Source organism: Opisthorchis viverrini, assembly GCF_000715545.1.
Source record: "Opisthorchis viverrini unplaced genomic scaffold opera_v5_36, whole genome shotgun sequence".
Lineage (NCBI taxonomy): Eukaryota > Metazoa > Platyhelminthes > Trematoda > Opisthorchiida > Opisthorchiidae > Opisthorchis > Opisthorchis viverrini.
In genome coordinates, this window is record NW_008751692.1 from 1,007,042 (window position 1) to 1,028,901 (window position 21,860).

Genomic DNA, 21,860 nt, shown 5'->3' on the forward strand with positions numbered 1-21,860 from the left:
TGCGCCTGTTTGATGAGCCACAGGAGAGGCGAAATCGGTCATTTGCTGTCAGAGTTTTCAGCAACTCTACTCCCGCAGCAAATCATGAGTTGTACATTCTGAATTAGGGGACACCTCTCTAGTTTCTGTTACCTCAGTGGTTGATCCTGTCTGAGGAGTAAAACATCCATTTAAAGGCGAATAAAAACAGTCATTGTTGTTTGGTGGGTCAAGAATTTGGAGTGAGGTAGAGATGGGTTCTGATCCCCTCTGTTCCCATCCCCATCTGACCAAGGTCCTTCTCGTGCCTGCCTTCAATGCGCTAGAGCCAGGTTTCGCGACTTTATAGAATCTATTGCCGTGTGTAAGCTATGAATAGCGTTATGTCAAGATAAGTTTTGTTGATTTAGGGTTGGAACGGTTGGTCCGGCAACATTTCCAAATAGGACTACACCGGGTGACTTGTTCCAGTTCTCTGGAATGTGTTTTCATTCTCAAGTAATTTTCAACAGGTGAGTCAAAAGTGAATAAATTACAGACCGCTGTGTAAACTCGCCTGGCCTAATGAGGAATCAGGAGAAACTGGTAAACTACTGGTCCATAAACTAAGAAGAGTGTGAACGTATCTCGTGGTTCTATTAGAGAGGATCCAATGAAAGGCTTAGATACAAGGTCAAAGAAACCGTTCCACTGCATCCAGACGCAGGCTGTTGTTGTATAATCGATTTTCAATTTTAATCCGGACTGACTCACCAAAGAAGGGTCTTGTGGTCCTGTTTATTGGACTGGATGAAGTAAATCCTTGAGAGCACTATTTGCCACTCCTGGAGCGTCAGTTCATTGATCAGGCTTTCTTATAGTAATTGTTAATCGACTACCTAGTCTAATACGTTCTGAGTCCGAAGAGGTACGAGTCGAAGATTAAAGGTGACTATTCTGGTAGACACCGTGTTAAACACTACAGACCGCCTTTCCTGCGTCGCGTATAGCCCTGGCAATAAGCGTTCTATAGAGCAATGCGTATCAGGCTGTGGTTTGTTTCTTTACGTCTTGGTCCAAGAGGATGTTCTACCGCTAAACGCGAAGCTTACGCCTGAAGTGAGCAGGAATAAGCTGCACCAACAGAGAGGTCCGATACAATCTGTGTGCTTAAGAAAACTGTTTGCGGTTGAAAAATGAGCCCTGAAATGGTTGGCGGTTGGCTGTGGCCAAATTGACTCCATGTTTCCTCAGCAGTAGGGGGACTCAAGGCGACACAATGGCACCCATTGTGTCCAAACCTTGTGAAACCGAAAAACAACTAGGAATAAATACAAACTTTCAAAAGAAGCGCATAGTCGATATTGCGCACTTACATTTAAGCTAGGTCAGGTTAGTTGAGGCACCTTATGTGTGCCGTCGCATCTCCAGCCAACAGAATTGCATCTAAACTATTCATGGTTGATAGGATGGTCAGTTCGCGCCAAATCAGATAAATAGTTATCTGGAGCACCAGTAGACAACCCAGATAAGCAGTGATCAGTATTTCGAGCAACGCGAGCCCTTTTGAAGGTAAACTGCCAGGCTGAGAGTAGCCGGCTGCTCACGAGTTTCAAATCCAGTAAGGAAGCCTCAAGTTTCGTACTAAGGACTATACCAGCGTCATCACAGCCCGCAAAATCACCTCAATTTCATGATCAATGAACTGTAAGGAGTGTAAATCCAATTAGCACACTTGGATTTGTGTTCGAGTTTTGGAAATGCAACAGAAGTCCATGGAGAAAGTCCACACGAGGAAGAGTAGCTCACTGGTCTGTTTGTCTAGGATTTCTCATACTGGAATTCATTATGAAAACGGGAGAACAAAGATGTAGATAGCAAGGACGATGGGTCCAAAGCGAACACTATCATGCAGTCGCTGAAATTTCAGTGTCTGGATGACGCAGAGGTGGACTCGGCAATTGCGTGTTTTCCCTGTTCGATTGAGGTAACCACTCCATATATGACATGACCAGAAGCTACTTCTGTTTAATTTGTTGGTTGAGATACTGTTGGAGCACCTAAATCTACATAGACGAACTAGTAATGCTCCCAAGCAAAGTTCTTGGTCCAGGAGTCCGACCGTAAGATAGCGGTTGTCAAGGTGAGATTATCAAAGTGGCCTGTGTTCTACTCATAAAGAAAACGAGAAGTGCCATGCAAAGTTATTGAGGACTATGTGAAATCTGCTCTTTTCCCGTCCTTCGTGATAGGAATTGAACAATTTTCCTCTGATCCACAGGTGGCCAATATGCAGCTTGTTTGTTACGTGCCCAGTGTATAGCACCACTCACCCGGCTCATAATCATGCTACGTAAGTGACGACTTCTCAAAGGAATACTTGTTACTCGTCAGGAAAGAAGACTCTATCCTGTTGCTTATGGTGGATCTCTACTGTTGACAAGCTCAGTTACAAATAGTTTTCTGAGAGAGGTTTTTCGTCGCTAATTAGTGAACTTGTAGTAAACTTCATTACCGTGTACCAAAGCTACTAAAAACGGCAAGTTTCTGAAAAGTCCGCATTACTCCATTTCTCTCCCCCTCTTTCAGCATAACAGTACTCATTTGTTAGTTTGCTTCCGTAGACCAAGTGTTGTTATCACCTAAGCTGCTTGGACAGTTCATTCCGAAAATTGCGTTGGATGTGCAACTTTCAGAGGACTGATGTGAAGGATTTGATTTCACCTGCTAAAAATTCACAACCTACTGAAGCCCGACAACTGGTTTTTGATTTGGGAGAGTGGAACCCGAAAGAAACGATACAATGGTGTTTATCCGAATGTAAATGGATTATTTTTCAGTGACTTGACTACTCGAAACTCCAGCGCTTTTCTCCGCTTACTTTACATAGTGTACTTAAGAATGACTACAGTGACAATTGCTCTGGACCGTGTGATTAATATCCTACTGTTTTACCATTGGCGAGCTTAGCACACATGTTTCGCTGAGCCACTAACCCGCGTCCAGAGTGTAAGCGTAACCAATGGTGGCACGTGAAGATGTAGCTGGGTGAACTCACTGAAACTCACAGAAAGGTAACTTGCGGTCAGTAATGGAATGGACCGAATTGAAGTCCCTTTACCTTTCTTGTGTGATCCTGTTGTATTCCACTCCATATTTTATCCATTCTTGAAAACTCATTTTGAAATTGGCATTTGAGAATTAGGGCTTCTCCTGTCAGCCTATCAAATTTTATTACAAACAGGAAACTTGCCGTCCCTGAAAGCGCCCATATCTAGCAATTAACATAAATAGATTTATCCATAGACCTGACAATAGACTGTCGATGTGCACGCGTCTGTTTCCTGCACCTCCGTATTGCCGGCTCTGTTCGAAGTATTGCTTCTAGTGGTGTTATACTTGCTGATTCATCAATCTGTGGTATCTGCTGTTGACCCACTCCAGTGCCTAATTCCGGAGAAAAAAGACTCACAGAACGGAACACAACCGCTATATTCCGAACAAACGAGTGCGAGAGCGTGAGTGCGTGCGAGTACGAGAGCAAAGGTTACAACGGCCCCAAGCTATTTAAAGGGGACTTTCTGACATTTATCCAGGCTGTTTGATGGGCGTTAATGAACACCCATCAACATCGATCGTGCCTCTATGAAAAACCTGAACGCTGATCACATTCGGTCGTGCTTCTGTGGCGTGCAAGAACACTCATCAGGTTTTGCTGAATCGATTGAATGATTGACTGGCCTGGATGCTTGCCGGCTTTCCTGTTGAGTTTTTGGTGGAACAGCAGATTCCGGGCGTTCTGAGGCTGCTTTCAGGAATCTGACCTTCCTGATAAGTGGGAATGTCTATGCGCAGCCGGTGAGAACCCATTTAGTGTCCCGATTTGTCTTCAGCTGTTTAGGTATGGTAACTCGATTGGCTTCATGATCGTTATTTCTAATAATTCTCCAGTTTACATCTCTCCAGCGGATCTGCGTAACTTGGACTGAGTGCACTGGCGGTACGGTGGCATGGTTACCAGTCACAATACAAACGATGACAATAGCCGAGCAGACGTAGATGCAGAACCTACTCTCCGAAAGTAGCTTTTTGTTGCCACTTTGCTAGATTGACAAACTTGTCACTACGCTGCTAAAACCAGTCAAACATTCAAAGAATCTGTTCAGTGAAGAGCTGATGCTGTCAACTGATCATTCTACGTGTGGTGAAGACAACTCCGACAATTCCACGAATACCGTCACTACGTATGCAGCTGTCTTGCTATGGTTTGTTTTGTCTGAAATTCAAGAACTGGTTCATATGTGTCAAGCAGTGCATCCTCAATAATATACTCTATTCAAATTACACTGATTCAAAGCTGAGAGATCGATAGTTTAACCAGGTTTTCAGACTTTAACTTGATCAAGGGTGAATAAACTCTTGGTTTTTCTACCTTGAAAACATCTATGTAGGTAAGCCAATCAACAGACAGTTGAACTGGCGATCGCTATACAAGGGATCATCAATTTGGGCCGACTCAATGAGTCTAGTAGTCAAACTGTCAACCTACATGTTCTGTAAAGAAGATGGCCACGCAGAATTTGCACGTGTATTTGGTGTGGAAGATGTCGACATCCAAGAGCCGCCCCGTAGCAACGATCAAAGGAGTCGGTGAAATCACCTCGTCCAAACGGCGACTAATCCGATTTCACTGTACCGGTCGCTCACAGTCTGCTGTACGGACTACCTGCTGCTATCTTACAATTGGAAAAGGTGACTGCGAAAGTGTTGTGCCCACTCGAACCCTGACAGATCCTTTCCGAAGCTGTGAATACTCACGATGTGACCTACCTACAGTCAAAGAACCGGACAAAGAATGAATAGATTGACCCTGACAGCCACAGTTCAAAGCCAAACTGATATACTGACCGCTCTGTGAAAGATGTTGATGAATAGAGATGTTGATTCAGGCGGCTGAATACACCCATTGTAGTCATGAGAACGAAGAAGGTAGCGAACAAAACTTGTTTTCTGTGATTGTTCATCTTGGCTAATACATCACAAATTTATATGGTAGCAGAAATCACGTGGAAAAGGTTAAGATCGGGGATACACTTTAGAGAAGTCAAAGGAAGGGGGTTGGGTGAGGGGTAGGTCAATGGGTCATGACGTCAATGTCAGACAGACTTGTGGGACCAGATGTTTCGTAGGCCAGTTCAAGTTCAGAGGTCGCACAAGTTTCTTTTGGATGCAAAGTTGTGGATCCAGCAGTCGGATTCCTATCGCCTCTGCGATCGATAGTAGTTTGGATCGTACCAGTCGTGGTCCGTTCAGAGGTACCCGGTATATGATGGTGAAGGCTTGCTCCTTGTCTATGATATGACAGGTTTCGGCCAAGTGTGCTGCAATTGCGCTTGATCCTGGTTTCTTTCCACTACCATTCAGAGATACGGGATTGTGTTCTCGTATTCTGTCCGACAAATGCCTTGTCGTACGACCAACGTATGATGCTCGGCACGAGCATACGAATGAGTACACACAAAAGCTGGTGGTAGAACGTGGCAATTTGTCTTTCAAGCAGAATCTGATAGTGGGGCTGGAGTTGAAGCTCAAACATAGATCAGCGGCCAAGTATGTCGTATCAACGGAGTTTCTAAGCCTTCTGGTGATTAGTTCAGCAACCGAGTCACCTTTGAATGGAAGCCTCATGTTGATTCCTTAGTAAATCTCCTGTCGTTGTTGTAGTATAGAAAATACATGCCTTTGTAAAATAGGCATTCATTTAAATGTTTGAGGATTGAGGAGAAAATATGGCCGGAAATGGATGAAGCAGTGCGAGAACTGCTCATCAAAGATTCGTGTTCTAACTGGGTACTGGATGAGCATGTAGGTCCTGCTCTTCACTGGGGGTCGGAATGCTGTCTACATTCCCCACCTGCTGAGCTGAAGTATGGGGCCTTGGCAAGGTACATCCTAGAAACGGAACCCTGAAGGCATTATCTGTCCAAATCACGCGTTCCTCTGCACGTATGGTCGACCGTTTCACTACTTTCAGGAGTCCAATAGTGTACCTGCGGCCAAGGGCTTCCGACTTCCCTCTTCGAATTGTGAACGCTGCCCTATCGGAACCGTATGGCCGTTTCGAATGACGGACTTTCGTTCGAGCACTGAGCTGTGCTTCAAAGCTCAACAGGCAGGTGCAGATAGCTGTTCACTAAGCCACTTCATAGGGTGTCAGGTTTTCCCAAGATCTGAAACCGAGACTCCGATGCTTCAAACTTGCCTGAAGACAAGCAAAGTTAGGAACTGACCGTCCCTGGGCTTATTCTTCAGTTGGCTCTCTATAGGACTTTTCGGGATGCGTTAGCAACCATTCCGTTTACATAGCCCATGCAACTCAATTGGTTACTCATCAATGCGCAGTTATTTCACTTAAAAACTCCCGTATTCGGCAGTTGACCTGACCTTGGATCTTATGTAGGCATTTTAAGTCAAATTTGTGCCACCTGCGGGGTCTCCGTGTTGCGTTGCTTCGTAGCAGTGGAAAATATGACAGCTCGGTGTACTGGGCGTTCAAGCGTAACGTGTGTTTGAGCCAAATGCGTTTAAATAGGTTACGCTATGAAACGATTGTGTTAGGAAGGCTGACATGTGGTCCAGTGTCGACTGCCAAGTCCGTAGACAGGATCTGTCGTGGCAGTTGAAATCTACAGGAAGCCATACCACGGTTAGTAATGTGAATACAGTATCTCTTCTGCTGCAAGGCCCAGGCAGCTTACTAAAAGATACTTCTGAATCACATATATAGACAAAGGCAAGACGCTTCCGAGGTAAACGGTGTGGTCACTCGCTTTCTTCCGCCTCCGAATGTACAAAGTACACTAATCAGAAAACATTCTCAAATTGCTTTCACTAGTCGCAGACGCAAGGCATTTCACATTTATCAGTAGGAGGAATAACAAAAAAGACTGAATGCCGAATGTCACGTGAGGTCTTATGACAGAAGTTGAGGTGGAGCAGGCTTCAGTGTGAACATTGGGCCTGAATCAATACTTTTTGTGCGCATTGTTGTGCTCCAATTAGCATAGCTTCGCAAAAAGACAGCTCCGGGCTTGGTTGCGCAGCTCCAAAAGGGTCAAACTATATGGCCTCTTTTACGGATCCCCAATCACGTGTCTTTACTGTTGAGCTGTTATCTTCCAGCTGTATGAACCCTAGCAACCTTTTGTTAAGTGCTCAGAAATCTACTGAGAAAGGCGTCGGACTGTTCCAGTTGTTCCGCTGAAACTACAAGATAATTGGCAGATGAAATGTGCGGCATTACCTTGAATTTGGTCTGAAACACAAGCTTAACTGAGCAGCTAGGAACCTGAGGCTTAGGACAAATTTGCGTTTTATCCTACATTGTTAACAGCGTGATCACCCCTAAACGATGGATAAACTAGGATTCCTTTCTCAGAAGTAATGCTTATCAGGTCAGTGGATGGGCTGGGTTTATTTCTAATAGTGACGAACTTGTTTGGGTAGTTATGTTCACTGTCTGCTTCAGCATCGGCTTCACCTAATAAAGTGATTTCTCTCCAGATTCAAGGATAACATCGGTGAACAAGGGAATACGACATCTAGTCGGCTTCACTCTGTCCACTCCTCCATTCCGACCTAACAATACCCATTACAAGTGTGGGTCGGCCGTTTCAGATCTAAGAACAATATGCGGTCCGTTCTTCACGGAATAGTTCGAGCGATGAAAACCTCCTGAGGAAACGAGTATGAACTATTTCCCGTGAACTTAGTGATTAGCTTTCCATCAGTATTGCTGCGCTTACTAAGCGACTGAAAAACCCGGACGTGTTTGACATTCCGTGAAAATTTCAACCAATTAACATCGATTGACACCTACCTACAGAGTCCATCCGTTGTCTGACACATCATAAAATTGATAAGAGTACCGACTCTTCTCTCCCATGTGGGAACCGCAAGTTTCTACAACACTTGGGTAGAAGCCTGCGGCCTAACTTGAAGTTCGCACCCTTGTAGTTCGGTAGGATTTAGAAGATCTAATGGAACTTTATAGAAAAAGCCCACACTGGGAGAAGAGCTTAATCGTGACAAGATTTCCTTTCTGACCGAGAGTTCAAACAAAATCGACAAGATAAAGACGTTTCCGAGACCGACGTATTCAGTTGTAGCTTGATCAGTTAATTTGAAAGGTAGTCTGTCTTATTGTGGCCTCCCTACGCCAAGTTTAAATGAAAGCAGCCCCTCTGAGACAGCAGCCTGAAGTGCGCAGTTCCAAGCAAAACCTCAATAGGGAACCGACAAGTCTGTCCACTCCTTTATTCGCGAAGTGCAAAGTGAGAACAGACTGATAAAAAATGGCAGAAACCCTTCAGAGAACATCCTAGGCTCGCCCTAAGAGCGTTTCCCAACATTTCTCGAAAGAGTCCAGGCACCATGCGTGGAACAGTACTTCCTCTCTATTAAAGATCCACGAATTCAAAAGACTAAATTGGCTCAATTTTTACCCGACGCTTTCGCACGCATGCTTGGTATATTTATCCCAATAATTTTCTTCGCACAAATTTCCGCATACTTTATAGACTGACTGTTCTGGTCTGTCCACCGATTAAACCAGTCTGGGATGAAGTGGATGACGGTTTACCCTAACTCATCCCACTCAAAAACAAAATCATACCATGGGTAGTCCTGGTTCGAATAAACGAAAGGTTCGTCTTCTACACACTCATACGACCCAATGAGGAATCGTAGAAAATAGGACGAGCAAATAGGGAGACGACTTTACCATATTATATTAGACTGAGAATCCCTGTGGCGTTTATGCTGACTACAAACTAGGGTGAGTAGGCTCAGCATGAATGCACATCGACTTAACTCACTGGTGACCTACTTTTATCCAAGGGACAACGACATGCCGCTTACCTTAACTCAAACGATGGTACTTCACATTTTCGTGTGGACGCATCTCATCTGAACACAAGTCTCACGTGCGTAAAGCATCTTCTAAGCCGCAGCCTCAAAAGATAAGCTCTGACCAGGACTTGGTTTGCTCCCAGCATTAGTGGTCTCGTTGAGCTGTTTATTTTATATTATGAAATATGGTTGCCATATTGAACCGATATATAAAACAAAAACTCCATAGCTACGCAAAATCGATATTCTCTTGAATATTGAATGCAATCAACCGCTAAGGTAGATCGAAAAGAAAACGACGTCGCGGAAGGATTGAAGGCGCAAGCATTGCACGTGATCTGCAGCAAGTGGGAGTAAGAGCGTTGTTTAATATTCTCTCAGGAAAGCCTGATACAGAAACACCGTGTTCGTTGTCATAGTGATGCAACAATGGACGTGTCCGCGGTACCGTAAAACGTCGCACTAATCCTATTTTATATAGTCTGTATTTCTAAACCCGTTCCACGGCAGGTACCGATTACATGAGTTGAAAACGGAATACCCAACACGAAATGACCACTTTACGTAGCTTTCGAATGGAGTTGTCTCCAAACAGCGTTCTCCATCCATGAGTATGTCACAGTAAGCTATACCCAGATAAATGCTTGTCGAGACGTTTCTCTACGTTGTATTCTCGAAATCTTCAAGAGAAATACGAGTGGTTCACATGGATGGTAGAAGTATACAACTCTGCTGATTGACTACTGGCCGCTTGTAACCGTTCGTTGGGTCTTTACAACCCCCCTCCACCAGCTAATATAAATGGAGGTTACGGATAGAACGAAAGCAGAGGATTGAACCAAAATATATTTGGTGATTGATCATGGGAAAAAAAACATTAAAAGTAATTCTCCAGTCGCTTCCTAAAACTGATGGCGCCAAACGACGAGCGAGATGACGTGAACCGGTGATGATCCTTGGAAAAGACGAAGGCGGGAGTACAATCACATCGTTTTGGAGACAATGAGGATCAATTCACTGTATGTATGGGCACCAAAGTCGGGTGAAGTTATAAAATGAATTCCATCACACTCACTGTCATCTTTAGGTTAACAATGCACGAGGCAGCACCGTAGTGTGGGAGAAACTACCCAAATGTCCGTGTAAAAGAAGACCGGGGCGACATGATGGAGAACGGTGATTAAAGGGGCAAACAAGTAATCTTGATAAAATGGTGGTTTGGTGTCTGTGGGATGCTTGCAAGAGAAAAAAGGGTGGCAAATCACTCTCCCTTAACATAAGATGAAGGTAATCGTAAGAGCACAACCTGTAAACACTACATATTCTGATAAGCTCCAACAATCTTCTAACGTAAGGATACCAATGAATGAGTCATCAAATCACTGGGGTGTTTGGTCACGAACGCCGTCGTAACCGCTGTTTTCGGTGTAAAGTGGAGCTTTCTCTTGCCGGGGAGTAGACGATACAGATGCGGTGGACGGGGACTCACGAATGAACAGATCTCCAGAAGTGGCGAACAAAAATTCCTCCCCGAGATAACTTTCAGTGCTACGACCAAACAGACTGGCAAGGAAGTCACGTGCAATGACCGCGCACAATAGGATACAGTGTACAGTCAGGGAGAGAGCCATACTACCAAACAGCGTAGATAAGATTCGATGCACGTTGGTGAAGTCGCTGTATCCGTTCGGGAACAGAGCATAACCACCGATCCAAATCGTTGGATTTGACGGGCCTATTGAGTTTTTGTCGGACAATCCGAATTCGTAACTCAGAAACATGCTCAAAGCAGCAATACCCAAGTAGACCAGGTTGACGAGAATGACGTAGATAAAGTGACACAGATAGAAAGGTACACTGGTTAGACAAAGGTCAAATAGGATGAGAAATCCAGGAATGGACTGCTTCAACATCTGCTCAAGAGCTGAAAATAAAAAGCAGAGGGGAATACGATTTAACGGCTAACCAATGAGAACAGAGAGCGTAATCAAGACAAACCGAATTGAAACAGGCATAGATCATCTACGTCACATAGTACCCTGCACAGACGAGTGTGATATTGCACAAGATTCAGGCGGACGATGGTACAGGTTCCACCACAGAAAATGCTTATTGTGATTGATTCAGTATTCTACATGGTATTCATTCGGCTTCTGGTTTCGGAAGACATCAGGCGTAAGCTGATGAGAAAGTCGACGTCCTCCACTTCGGTTCAGCAAATGAAAACCACTGTTTCTATCACGAGATATTGACTTCTAGGGATGTTGAAGTAGCCCCCTAAATAGTTTTTTTTCTCCTAAAACAACGATGAAATGGAACCGGACATTTTGTACTTCGTTAGCATACCCTCAATTGTCTGTCAACGTTTTCAATGGCTTTCATCGGGATGTGTTCTATCTTTTTACTCCTGTCAAGGTGACTGCTCAAACTATTTACATGTGAGGCAGAGACACGTTAATGCGTCGACAGAGCTAGATTAAAAATTATTTGTCCTACGGGCATGGAAGTGAACCGCAAAATGACCGTGTGAGACGGGTCAGTAACAAAAAAGATATCGCATGCATAGTACAGGATTGACTAACAATCAACTTAAGGCACAAGGGTCCGCAGGAAAACGTGACAAAATGAAATAGATGTAGGTTGCCTAAAGTGAGTCAACCGGTTGACGGTGAAATGGATTACCATGGAGATATTCCATCGTGAGGCGTCAGGTGTTAACTAAATGGTCGGTTTCTCGAGTGGAGCAGTGCTTGGAAAAATGGAGATGCAGTTTTCCGGAAGAGCCCTAGGAAATCATGCCATAAAATCGTTTTTGAAAGATCCACACTTAGACGACGCTCAAACTTGGTAAACAAGAATACTGACATAAGGTGAAATGGTCACGCAGATAGAAGCCACACAAGAGAATAGTCATTCAACTGTAACACCCTTTCGGTGCCTAGTTGCCATGTCACCTGAATGAAGCACGAGGGCTGAGATACTCCCAGATTATCAAGTCTAAATAAACAGGAGGAGTCGAGCGCGGATTCGAACCATGGACGTTCCGGTCAGTAATTCGCAAATTAACCGATTGGCCGTCTCGGCTAGAATGCGTATAAACAATATTCTTCAGACAAGGCTGTAGGTGAAATGGAAGCGGTAGCACTGAACAACTTGCGACTGAAATGTAGTTACCCATCCAGCAGTAATGCTCATTTGCACATATCTGCGAGGCAACGGCTATGAAAATCAGTAGAAGAGACGCAGCTGAGATTTGATGGAAATCATGGATCTGATACGGTTAACTGAGTCTTCTAGATTGAGAACTATCCGTTTCGCAGCCTTTGAATGCAACCTTTCTGAAATCACTGATCATTCAGAGATAGATTCAAAATCTTGTTGCTGATCTGACATAGAGCAGGTGCGGAAAAATCAGCGTGATAAACCAAGTCATCGGCGCACCTACACATGCACAAGAAAGGCAATACAGAGCCGTTCAAATGGAAGACGTGATTTCAAACACCGATGACAAAGTGGCGCCGAAATCCGAAGAAAGATTGTCAGAATCAACAACGCGGCAGCTCCGAACCTCCTGTGAGGATCGGTGGCACGTTGGCAGAGCTAATAATCAGCCGCCTTGCCGAACTGTTATCCGCACAGAGTGAGGCTGCTTCTGGACTAGACCGGTGCACCAGTCAAATAGATGAACTGCGAAAAAACGAGTCAGTTTTTTATGAAGAAATTATACTACCTCGGTATTGCATAGAAATGTGATCACTTACTAGAACTACCGCCTTTTGAAACCCAGAAGACAATCATGCATACGTAGACAGAGTTCACGAAGTATGTGTAGAGGAACCAAGGAAATTTGTAGCACAGCAGCTCTAAAAGGAAAGATAGACAAAGGAACTAGTGGACAGTTAATGTGAGTGAAAAAAGCATACTGTCTTTTGTTTCTAAAGTTGTGTAGGATTTAGCAAAGTCGTCCAGCCGTAGCATCTTTTCGATGCCATGCCACTCGAAGGTAGTATGAGAGCTAAGATGCAGTCAGGATGTCGAAGCCTGGACAGGAGCAGTAAAGATACTGGGGTTGGATACGAACCACGGACCTTCAGGTCAGTGAGTTGGCACCTTAACGACTGGGCTATCTCTAGCTCAGCAGAATGTGTAAAGAGGAGCTAGTAAGTCCCCAAATTCAACATGTCTGTGATTTGCCGATCAACCACAAAATCAGTGCTCAATGAAGAAGACTGGTATTTATCTTTGAACGATGCAACATGTGAGTTACAATATCGTGCCCGTTAAATTCAATAGGATTTGCAATATTCCTCAACTTCACTTGTCACAGGCCAAATAGTAGACTAGTTCCCATATCTCGGGAAACGAACAACGAGGGCCGAAAAAGTGATCTTTATATCATTGAAATACAATCGAAGAACCAACTTGGAGTGGCATCCTTTGGGGGATGATTCTTCCTGAACAGCCGGGACCGATTTGGCAGGACAATCTAATCGTATTGTCTAGTAATGCATGTATCCTGTCCCAGTTAGGGTTCAAGAATGGATCCTGATCGGACGGTGACTAGATATACTGGTCTATAATTTAGCAGTTGCAGCCCGACCAGGACCCGTACTGCCTAAGCAAGGATAAAACAACATTGTTTCCGTAGGTAAAATTGAACAATTCGCTTTCGGAGTGTGGTTAGTCACGGATCCCGCCACACGTCGAAGTAAATAGCAATCATGTTCATAATCTACCTTGGTGTTTCAGTGACCCGGCACCATTCCCCGGTAGATAGTACGAGCTAAATTTATCAAGGAAAAACCAGGGATAAGAGTAAGAGATAGCAGACGTCAGCACGAGATGGGTTTCTTGTGGGTGCGACGTGGAACCGCCAGCAATAGGAACTTCATTTGTGGCTGACCAACAGGTTTACTTGAGTGGATTGAACTACGCAATGATGCAGTGCATCTACAAAACACCTCTGCAGCTACCACTTTTTTTCCGTCCGTCAGGCGTATCTGGTAACAACCACGAATTGAGATTCTGCAAAAACCAAAGCGCAGTTCCTCCACTCCCCCCTGTACACTGTTTCCTTCCGAGAAGAGAACAAATTTGGAACGTAACCATCATATAAGATGCGTTTTAACCAAGTTACAGCACATTGTGCAGCGTGCAATCTTCTTTAGCGACTGTTATTCACTGAGTTTGAGATCCAAGAGGACACGTGTGGCATCCTGAAAAAGCTTCCAGTTCGGTGACCCGGCTACCACGCACTCCGTAATCGAAGAGTCCTAGTCTGAAAATGTGAAGTCACCTACCAATACAGACGTTAAGATCGATAAACAGAACACAGAATCAGCGAAAGCGCACTGTCAATGCTGAATAGCAAAACACATGAAGAAAACACGTGTAAATGTTCAGATGACTCCCACAAAGGAATCAATAATATCTAAGCACGTGACAGACAGGGGAAATGGAAACGATGGAATGGATCACCATATAATAGGTTGAATGGAAAATTCGCCCACCCACATCTCGAGACCGCAACTTTACAAAAAATAAACATTGGTGTTTGTTTATAAAAAGTGAAGATATCAGGGATGTTTCCCCGATAGAGACCCCAAAAAAATCAATGGTGTTTCAGATTTATAGTTCAGTGCTGACCAAAGAATTAGGCCACTTTTTGTCCATATAAGATGTATCACCCCGAGCACTGTTTAGTTTGACCAAATATGACCTTGGCATCTTAGTGCTTCATTGAAATAGGACACTTTGTGGTGAAACAACGTTTAGCTTAACCAAATATGACCTTGGCATCTTAGTCCCTAATTGAATTGTGATGAAGGAAACTACTCACGAGGTTGCTGAAAAATCTTCGTCAGCCCACGACCGGTTTCACCCTTCTTGGGACTCACTAGGTAGACGCAGTCCCCGATTTCCCGTCGACCTTATGTTCTACTTGAACCCTAATTGGACTGTTTGAGAGAAATACACTCGTTTGCAACTCAATCTGGTTTACACGAGAGACTCAACTGAATCTCTCGTTTATGCTATTCTACAACTGAATGTGCTGCACACAGGCCGCCTCATATTTCAGTTGGCACGATATTCGAGATATCGTAGTAGAATGTCAGAAACGAGAGATTCAGTTGAGTCTCTCGTGAAAACCAAATTGATTTGCAAATGAGTGTAATTCTCGGAGACACTGTGATGTTTCGTTGACATATGTCCCGGATCTGGGCTGCAAAACTTGAGGTTGTCTGGCACTTCGAATGAGATGCGCGTGCATGCACAATTTTATTACCATACTGCAGCTGAAGGAGTTCTATCTTATGACTTGCGCGCGTCTTTCCTTTTCAACAGTGATGCTTCACTGCCGTACCCTCTGAACTCTGGGGCAAACTATTCTTCAAAATCAGAAACACCAATTATCCGATAGACTTTTTGGATGTTTGCTTTGGACTTTTGGTACACATCCAGACACGCCCCAATGTGTTCTGACGGAAATCCGGTTGACTTGACTGCTTTTTTCATTTATGGTGTTCAATCCAAGCGGCGCGCTAGAACGCAGTAAAGGAAATCGCCAAGAGCTAGGATTTCACGTAGAACTTCAGTAATCGAGATACAAAGGTTGAAAAATGCACGTGCAAACATCCTTAAATATCCAGTAGCGTGAAAATCGGGACATCTGATCTGCAGCTACGAAACCTGACACAATGAAAACGCAAATGGACAATAGGAAATCAAGAGTCATCAAAAACAAATCAACGTGCTTTTGCAACAAGAAACGAAAAGACAGGTAAAAATGACCACCGAACGGTCATTTTGTGCGAGAGATTCATGCCAAATTCAGTCCCCATCTGTCCGGTCTAGAACAAGGGACACAACTCGAGTCTTTCTTGAAAAAAGAATGACTGAAAACTGTCTCCCCAAAGAGTGAACGACTGAGGTGACTCCTTCATTCTAGCTGTTATTCGAAAGCTGGAAAGCTATTAGCTCTATCTGTGTTCAGAGAACATTTGTTCATGATCCGTTGGTAGAGCTGTTTAGAGCATTTACATGTTCACTGGTTCGGTTTGTATTATCATTATAGAAGCTGTTCTGTGTCAACGGAGACAGGTTTGAGAGATGGATATCTCCAACTCTAATTTTGATGACTTCCGGAATGAGGAGCGAAGTGTGCGGAGGATCAAAATGACGCTCAAGTTGACAACATAACCCCCGAGAAGGACGAAATTGCTTTGACGAAATACAGTCATTTGCAAATTCTGTTGCTGTTAGCGAGAAACTCAAATGATATTATTCACTCGAATGTGCCGAACAAAGGCCGTCTCATGTTTCAGTGGGCACAATATCCGAGATGTCATTGTATATTTTCTTGAGGTTAATGAAAATTCATCGACAGCTGACGGCCGATTTCGTCCTCATTGAAGCTCATCAAATTTGCATGGTCTCTCATGCTCTAATTGGAAATCGAATTGTAGGCAATGATCAAATACGCTTAATCGCAAATTACATAGGTGTTATTGGGTGACCCAACTGAATCTGTCGTTTATCCTATTCTTCAGTGGAGTCTTCGTTAACTCCAATGCAATTTACACATGAGTGCCTTTCGCCAGTTACGTACAATTCGGTCTCCAAACAGAGCTTAAGGTTCACGAAAACATGAGATTTGCGCCCAGATGATGAGCTTCAAGAAGGCTGAAACCGGAAGTGGGCTGTCACAGAGTTTTCAGCAACCTAAGGAGTAGTGTGTTCTGCCAAGAAAACGTACTTGCTTTATTTGGTTTATGTTGGAGACGGGCGGAAATGCAAAGGATAACCATGCGCCAAACGGTTTTGCAGTTTATATAGGTAGATAGGAAAGAACCGTAAATAAGCAGTCCTATTAACTGTCAGCAGTGGTACCAAGCCAGAAACAGCCAAAAGACGAAACATCAACATGTTCCAATACAATGGGAATACTTACGTTCAGCATTCGGTTCTAGTTTTATTTGCATCCATTTGGCAGTAACGCAAGCAAAGAGGACATAGGCCAAGCAAAGACCTGTCAAAGCCAGTTGGGAGGCATCAAGGCTAGCAGAGATTGTGTTCTCATTCCCCGCGCCGGCAAACCCAATTATCCAGAGGTAATCAAGAGCAACCAGTAATATGAATAGCGAGGCCCATAGGACACGATAAACGTAGTAACCTCTGGATGCCGTGAAGCAGGTGTACTAACCGAGAAACGAAGAGGATACATGATGCTTGAATTGATAAAATATTGTCGAAGATGTTGCGTGAGGTACAATGCCCCAGAACGAAAACGAACAATAGGTAGATCGAGAACACCGCTATAAATTAGTTTCATGCAGGATTGACGCATAGGAATTCAAATATTTCATGTGAAAGGACAATCTAGCTGAGGTTGGTAAGCCCCCGTACATACAACGAAAACGGTATAAAACCCCAGGTTAGGTTGTTTGAACACAGGGTAATCTGTGGTTCCCTACTGAAGGAAACTGTAAGCGGAACAAAACCCAACAGGAGTATTCAACCGTTCCCAACAAGCAGCACATTGATAGTCGATAAAGTTGTAAGCCTAGAAAATATCACGTGGAGCGACCCTGTAGGAGCGAGCAACCATAAAATACCAGTCATTAGCATGCCTATCAAATCGTACATAGGGGCAATTAACATACAATATGAAAGCCTGTCGACTGTTCCTCACAGTAGTTGCTCATTTGCACTGAACGAGTTACCTAAGCTAGGAGTCATTAGCATGCCTATCAAATCGTACATAGGGGCAATTAACATACAATATGAAAGCCTGTCGACTGTTCCTCACAGTAGTTGCTCATTTGCACTGAACGAGTTACTCCACTAAGCTAGGTGTCCCTACGATGAGAAGGTAGAAGAGCGAAGAGTGTGCTAAAAGTTGAGAAGAAAAGTCGGTGTACTAGGCCAACGTGCCACTGAAAGTTATTCCCTAGTTGACAACACAGGAATTCGCCCAAACCCAGCTAACTATCCGTCAATAACCCTCATTTCTGTTCTTTTGTATCTAGTATCATCGATGAAGTAACGATGAAGGACGAGACAAACGGAACAAGATACTTGTTGAGGGCGTGAACGAGCATATCAAATACAGGTTTGTTAGATTTTATCTTGGTTTGTTCGAAGCAAATGACATACCTTATCACGTACAGCGAGTTAAATGTACCTTGGACCTGCATCCATACGTACTACTTGCAAATAAATAGCTGATGGGCGGTAAAGTGAGACCTGGTGAGGTATTCAGCTCACTCTAATTTTAATAAACGTCCAAAATGTTTCCATTCTTCATTGAAGAAATCGAAAGTGGACTGATGGACTGAGTTGTATTTCGACCAGTGTAGTGAAGTTTTTCACGTTACAATTCGGAATGACCGGAAGCACCAAGCCTATGAGGCTTTAAGCAGCAGTACTGCATCAACTGCCTCACCCTCCAAAAGAGGTAAATACGGGTAAAATCGCTGAAGCCTAACGTCACGCTATGTAGGTTCTGAAAAAAATGATCAACCGCCAGGATAGACTACTTTTGGTCTCCCCAAGTGAACACCTGTATTCACACAGTCAGGTTGTGGTGTTCGGCCTATCGACAAAGAACGACAGTCACAGTATGCCAATTTATTGACCGATATTTTACATTTGGGGGGCGAGATGGCCGAAGTGGTTAGAGCGCGGATTACTAACCTGAAGGTCCGCGGTTCGAATCCGACCTCCGCCACTCGACTTCCCCTGTCTAGGCTTGGACAACCTGGCAGTATCCCAGCCCTCGTGCTTCCTTCGGGTGGCATGGCAGCTAGGCACCGGAAGGGTGCTACAGCTGAACGCTTCTCTTATCTATTTTACATTTGAAAGCCTCAGGCAACTTCTGTAACCTGTATCCAGGACAAACTGACGACGCCTATCGACCAAACACATGATGACCTTGATGATAAATTTTATTTGGGTTTCCATTCAGCAGCACAATTTTTAATTAATTACCATCCAACATGGACCGAAGTTCATCCATAAATCGGGGGCTGTTTCACAAGCAGTTGCTTACCTCCTGCACGTTCTCCCGGTACTGACCAAGCAGCTTTATTTTCCCATGGATTGTGTGCATATCAGAGAACCATGAGATGTACCTTGGAGAACTGACTCAATAATATTTAGTCTGGCGATTTTAGACAGTGCTAAGAGCGCTTAAGAGTATCAGTGAACTGAACCGTTCGAGAACAGGTCAGTTGCGCGGATGTTATTTCGGGTAAATGACCCAGGTTCAACACGTCACGAGGTTGTTCACATCGGCTGAAGAGGTACCACGAGAAACCGCGAGACCTTCAACCGGTTATTTCCTGAGGGTAAGCGCATAGAACACGTGCGTCCCAGACCACAGACCTTCGACAGCTGGATAGCACAATCTTGAGGCCAATAACAGTTGGCTGCTCAGCTCGAAAACGTGTAAGTTAAGCCTTCCTGGAGAGAAAGTGCATATAGTTGCCGTCTATTTAAAACTTGCTTCAAATAGCATGCGATCAGTTTAGGCTTCCTCACACACACAGGACGGATATTTAGAAAGACCGCATCTAGGTCACCCGTCACTTCGCAGCAACTAAACATGATGCTTCTGGAAGTTATCTCAGTACCGGTTTCCTGTCGAGCGATAATTGCATGAGTGGGAAAATACTGAAACGGGTAACGCTGGTCAATAAAGTGTAACAATGAAATGTATTTTCCTGTAGACCAAATATAGACAGACTCCTAAATCACGGTGAAGAACGAAAAATGGACTAGCCTGCGCCACGAAGTCAGTCTGAGCTGCACGATGCTAGGCAAGTGCAACCCGTGCCACGAAAGTTCATTGGATCACGCTGAAACATGGGTTGATAGTTCCACTTTATTCCGGTTATCGAGCAGATTCCGTCTCCAGGATAAGTACAACTTCAGCATTTTGATAACTCAAAATAACACACTGCTGAGGTTCAGACAGCTTTGTTTGTGTCGTTCATTAGCGCACATGACTGATAGATAAACCCCATTCCTCTTACCGTTGGATTACGTTCGACTGTATGGGGTATGACCACGAGATTTATATCGAATGATGAAACGCAAATGGTGTTAGTCATGTGGTGGGGTCAGTAAAACAGCTCAAAAGAAGGAGAGTGAATGACAGAGAACAACAGACTGGCTCGAAGACATGTTTCAACTAATGACATTTCGCTGAAACAGAATCCCATTGTGTTTACTGTGCGAGAAATATGTTTCCAGCGAGAGTAACATGAAACGCAGGTACACATGGAAGGTCTATCCAGGGATTTAATTTGACCTGAAGGCAGTTCAATTGTGACATACTATATCAGGGGGTGGTCCGACTGAGGACTACCTGCTCAGAGGGACCCCGTTGATCATATCCCATCGGTGCTCCCTACTGATGGAACAAATGTAACTCTCGCATAAGTTTTGGGTGGCCCATTCAGGTATGAAAATTCGACAAGGAAAAATTTCTCTTCCTCTACTCTGGGGCGGCTCCCATTCTAATTAGTCCCACTTCAGTGCTTTTATTGTGATAAAGCAACTGTGTTCCGGAATCGTACTTAGTCGGTTGACACACCGACACAAAATGGTGCATCGTTTGTATTAGCTGGGCTACGTCAACATATCCATCTTTTTAACATACCTCATAACTGCCAATGGTAAACTGGTTCGGAGAGATTTGAATGTGAGCTGATGACTGAAAGATAATGTTCGATTTGTTGAGTAACAGACGAGAATCGATTCCGAGCCTAACTGGTAGCTTAATGCCCTCCTATGCAGACACAGGCATTGCTTGGTGAGGAGACAGTTGTAATTGGAAAGAAAGCATTGAGTATTCGGTCACAACGGTGGGACTTGGGACAATATAGACTTACGCGCCAAACAGCAAATGCAGATGGATGGGGGAAGAAGAGACGAAATTTTTCTCCAGAAAACTCAGCTGTCACTTGAGAGCACGACATCTTAGAACTATTTGAACATAGTCAAACTGCCTAAAACCAAAAATGAAGCAGTTTGTTAATCAAACGCCAACAACTAGTGTATGTGGGCTACATGTGTGTCAAAGGTCAACGACCATATCAATTCATATAAATCATGAATATTCGCTGTTAATAAACCCCAAAAACCAACATCCAGAGACATTCGGTGGGTCATCAGCGATGGTCGTGGACAAGGTCCATTATATAAACCAATCAAGACATATAGCCGGTATGTTTCGGGATTCATTTTCACGCCCGGAGACGTTAGCAGGTAGATAGTGGACGATTCATGCTGCTGCTCGGGCAGTCGTGGCTTCCCACTCCAAATCTCTTCGTTGGAAGGTCAGTCTCTGATCAATTAGAAAAGCATGAACGTAACGCCTGAGAAAAACCTTTTCGGAATCCTGCAGCATCCGTGGCAGGTGACATCAACTCCGCCAATGAGTATTCAAATTTCTTCTTATTTGCCTGTCAACTACGACCTGCCATATCCGACTTCACTGCTGAATTTTGTATTCGGAGCGACTCAAACGACCACAAATCTGACTAGCTAGCCTCCTCGTTGCATACGGAAGCATCCGGTCACGGGACGAAAAACTGTTCACCTCAAGCTCTTCATGCAAAATTGTTTTGTGTTTGCTTTGTGTCTGAATTACAAACTGTGACTAACCGCAGACCACAGACTTTGTCTTCATCACCCAACCCTCAGTCCTAAGAATGCTTCAGCTTCAAATATCTTATGATTTTTGTCGAGGATGCAAAGTTTCGACTTGTATCCCATTTTCCTATACTTAGCAAACTATCATCCCATGAGTGTTTCAATAGTGTGCATTTTTGTGTTGCCAAAAGAAATAACCGAATATATAACTGCTGGCGCTCCCAACCCTCAGATTCATCTTCTTCAGACTGTTATTGTCCGCAATTCTTGAAAATGGTACCCCTCTACCTATCTTCCACTCTTGAGCTAATTTCAAGGAAAAGTATCTGTTG

The 21,860-nt window shown here is 44.0% G+C and overlaps 1 protein-coding gene across 1 annotated transcript; it reads right to left on the bottom strand.

Annotated features, from left to right (window-relative positions):
- Positions 1-9,695: 9,695 nt before the first annotated feature.
- On the bottom strand, positions 9,696-20,884 carry T265_02788 (hypothetical protein; the record flags this gene model as incomplete). The annotated part of the gene is made up of 4 exons (XM_009167113.1): positions 9,696-10,792; positions 12,630-12,731; positions 16,820-17,066; positions 20,766-20,884. The coding sequence occupies 4 exons, from the start codon at positions 20,850-20,852 to the stop codon at positions 10,248-10,250; spliced, it is 981 nt and encodes a 326-aa protein (XP_009165377.1).
- Between the last annotated feature and the right edge of the window lie 976 nt (positions 20,885-21,860).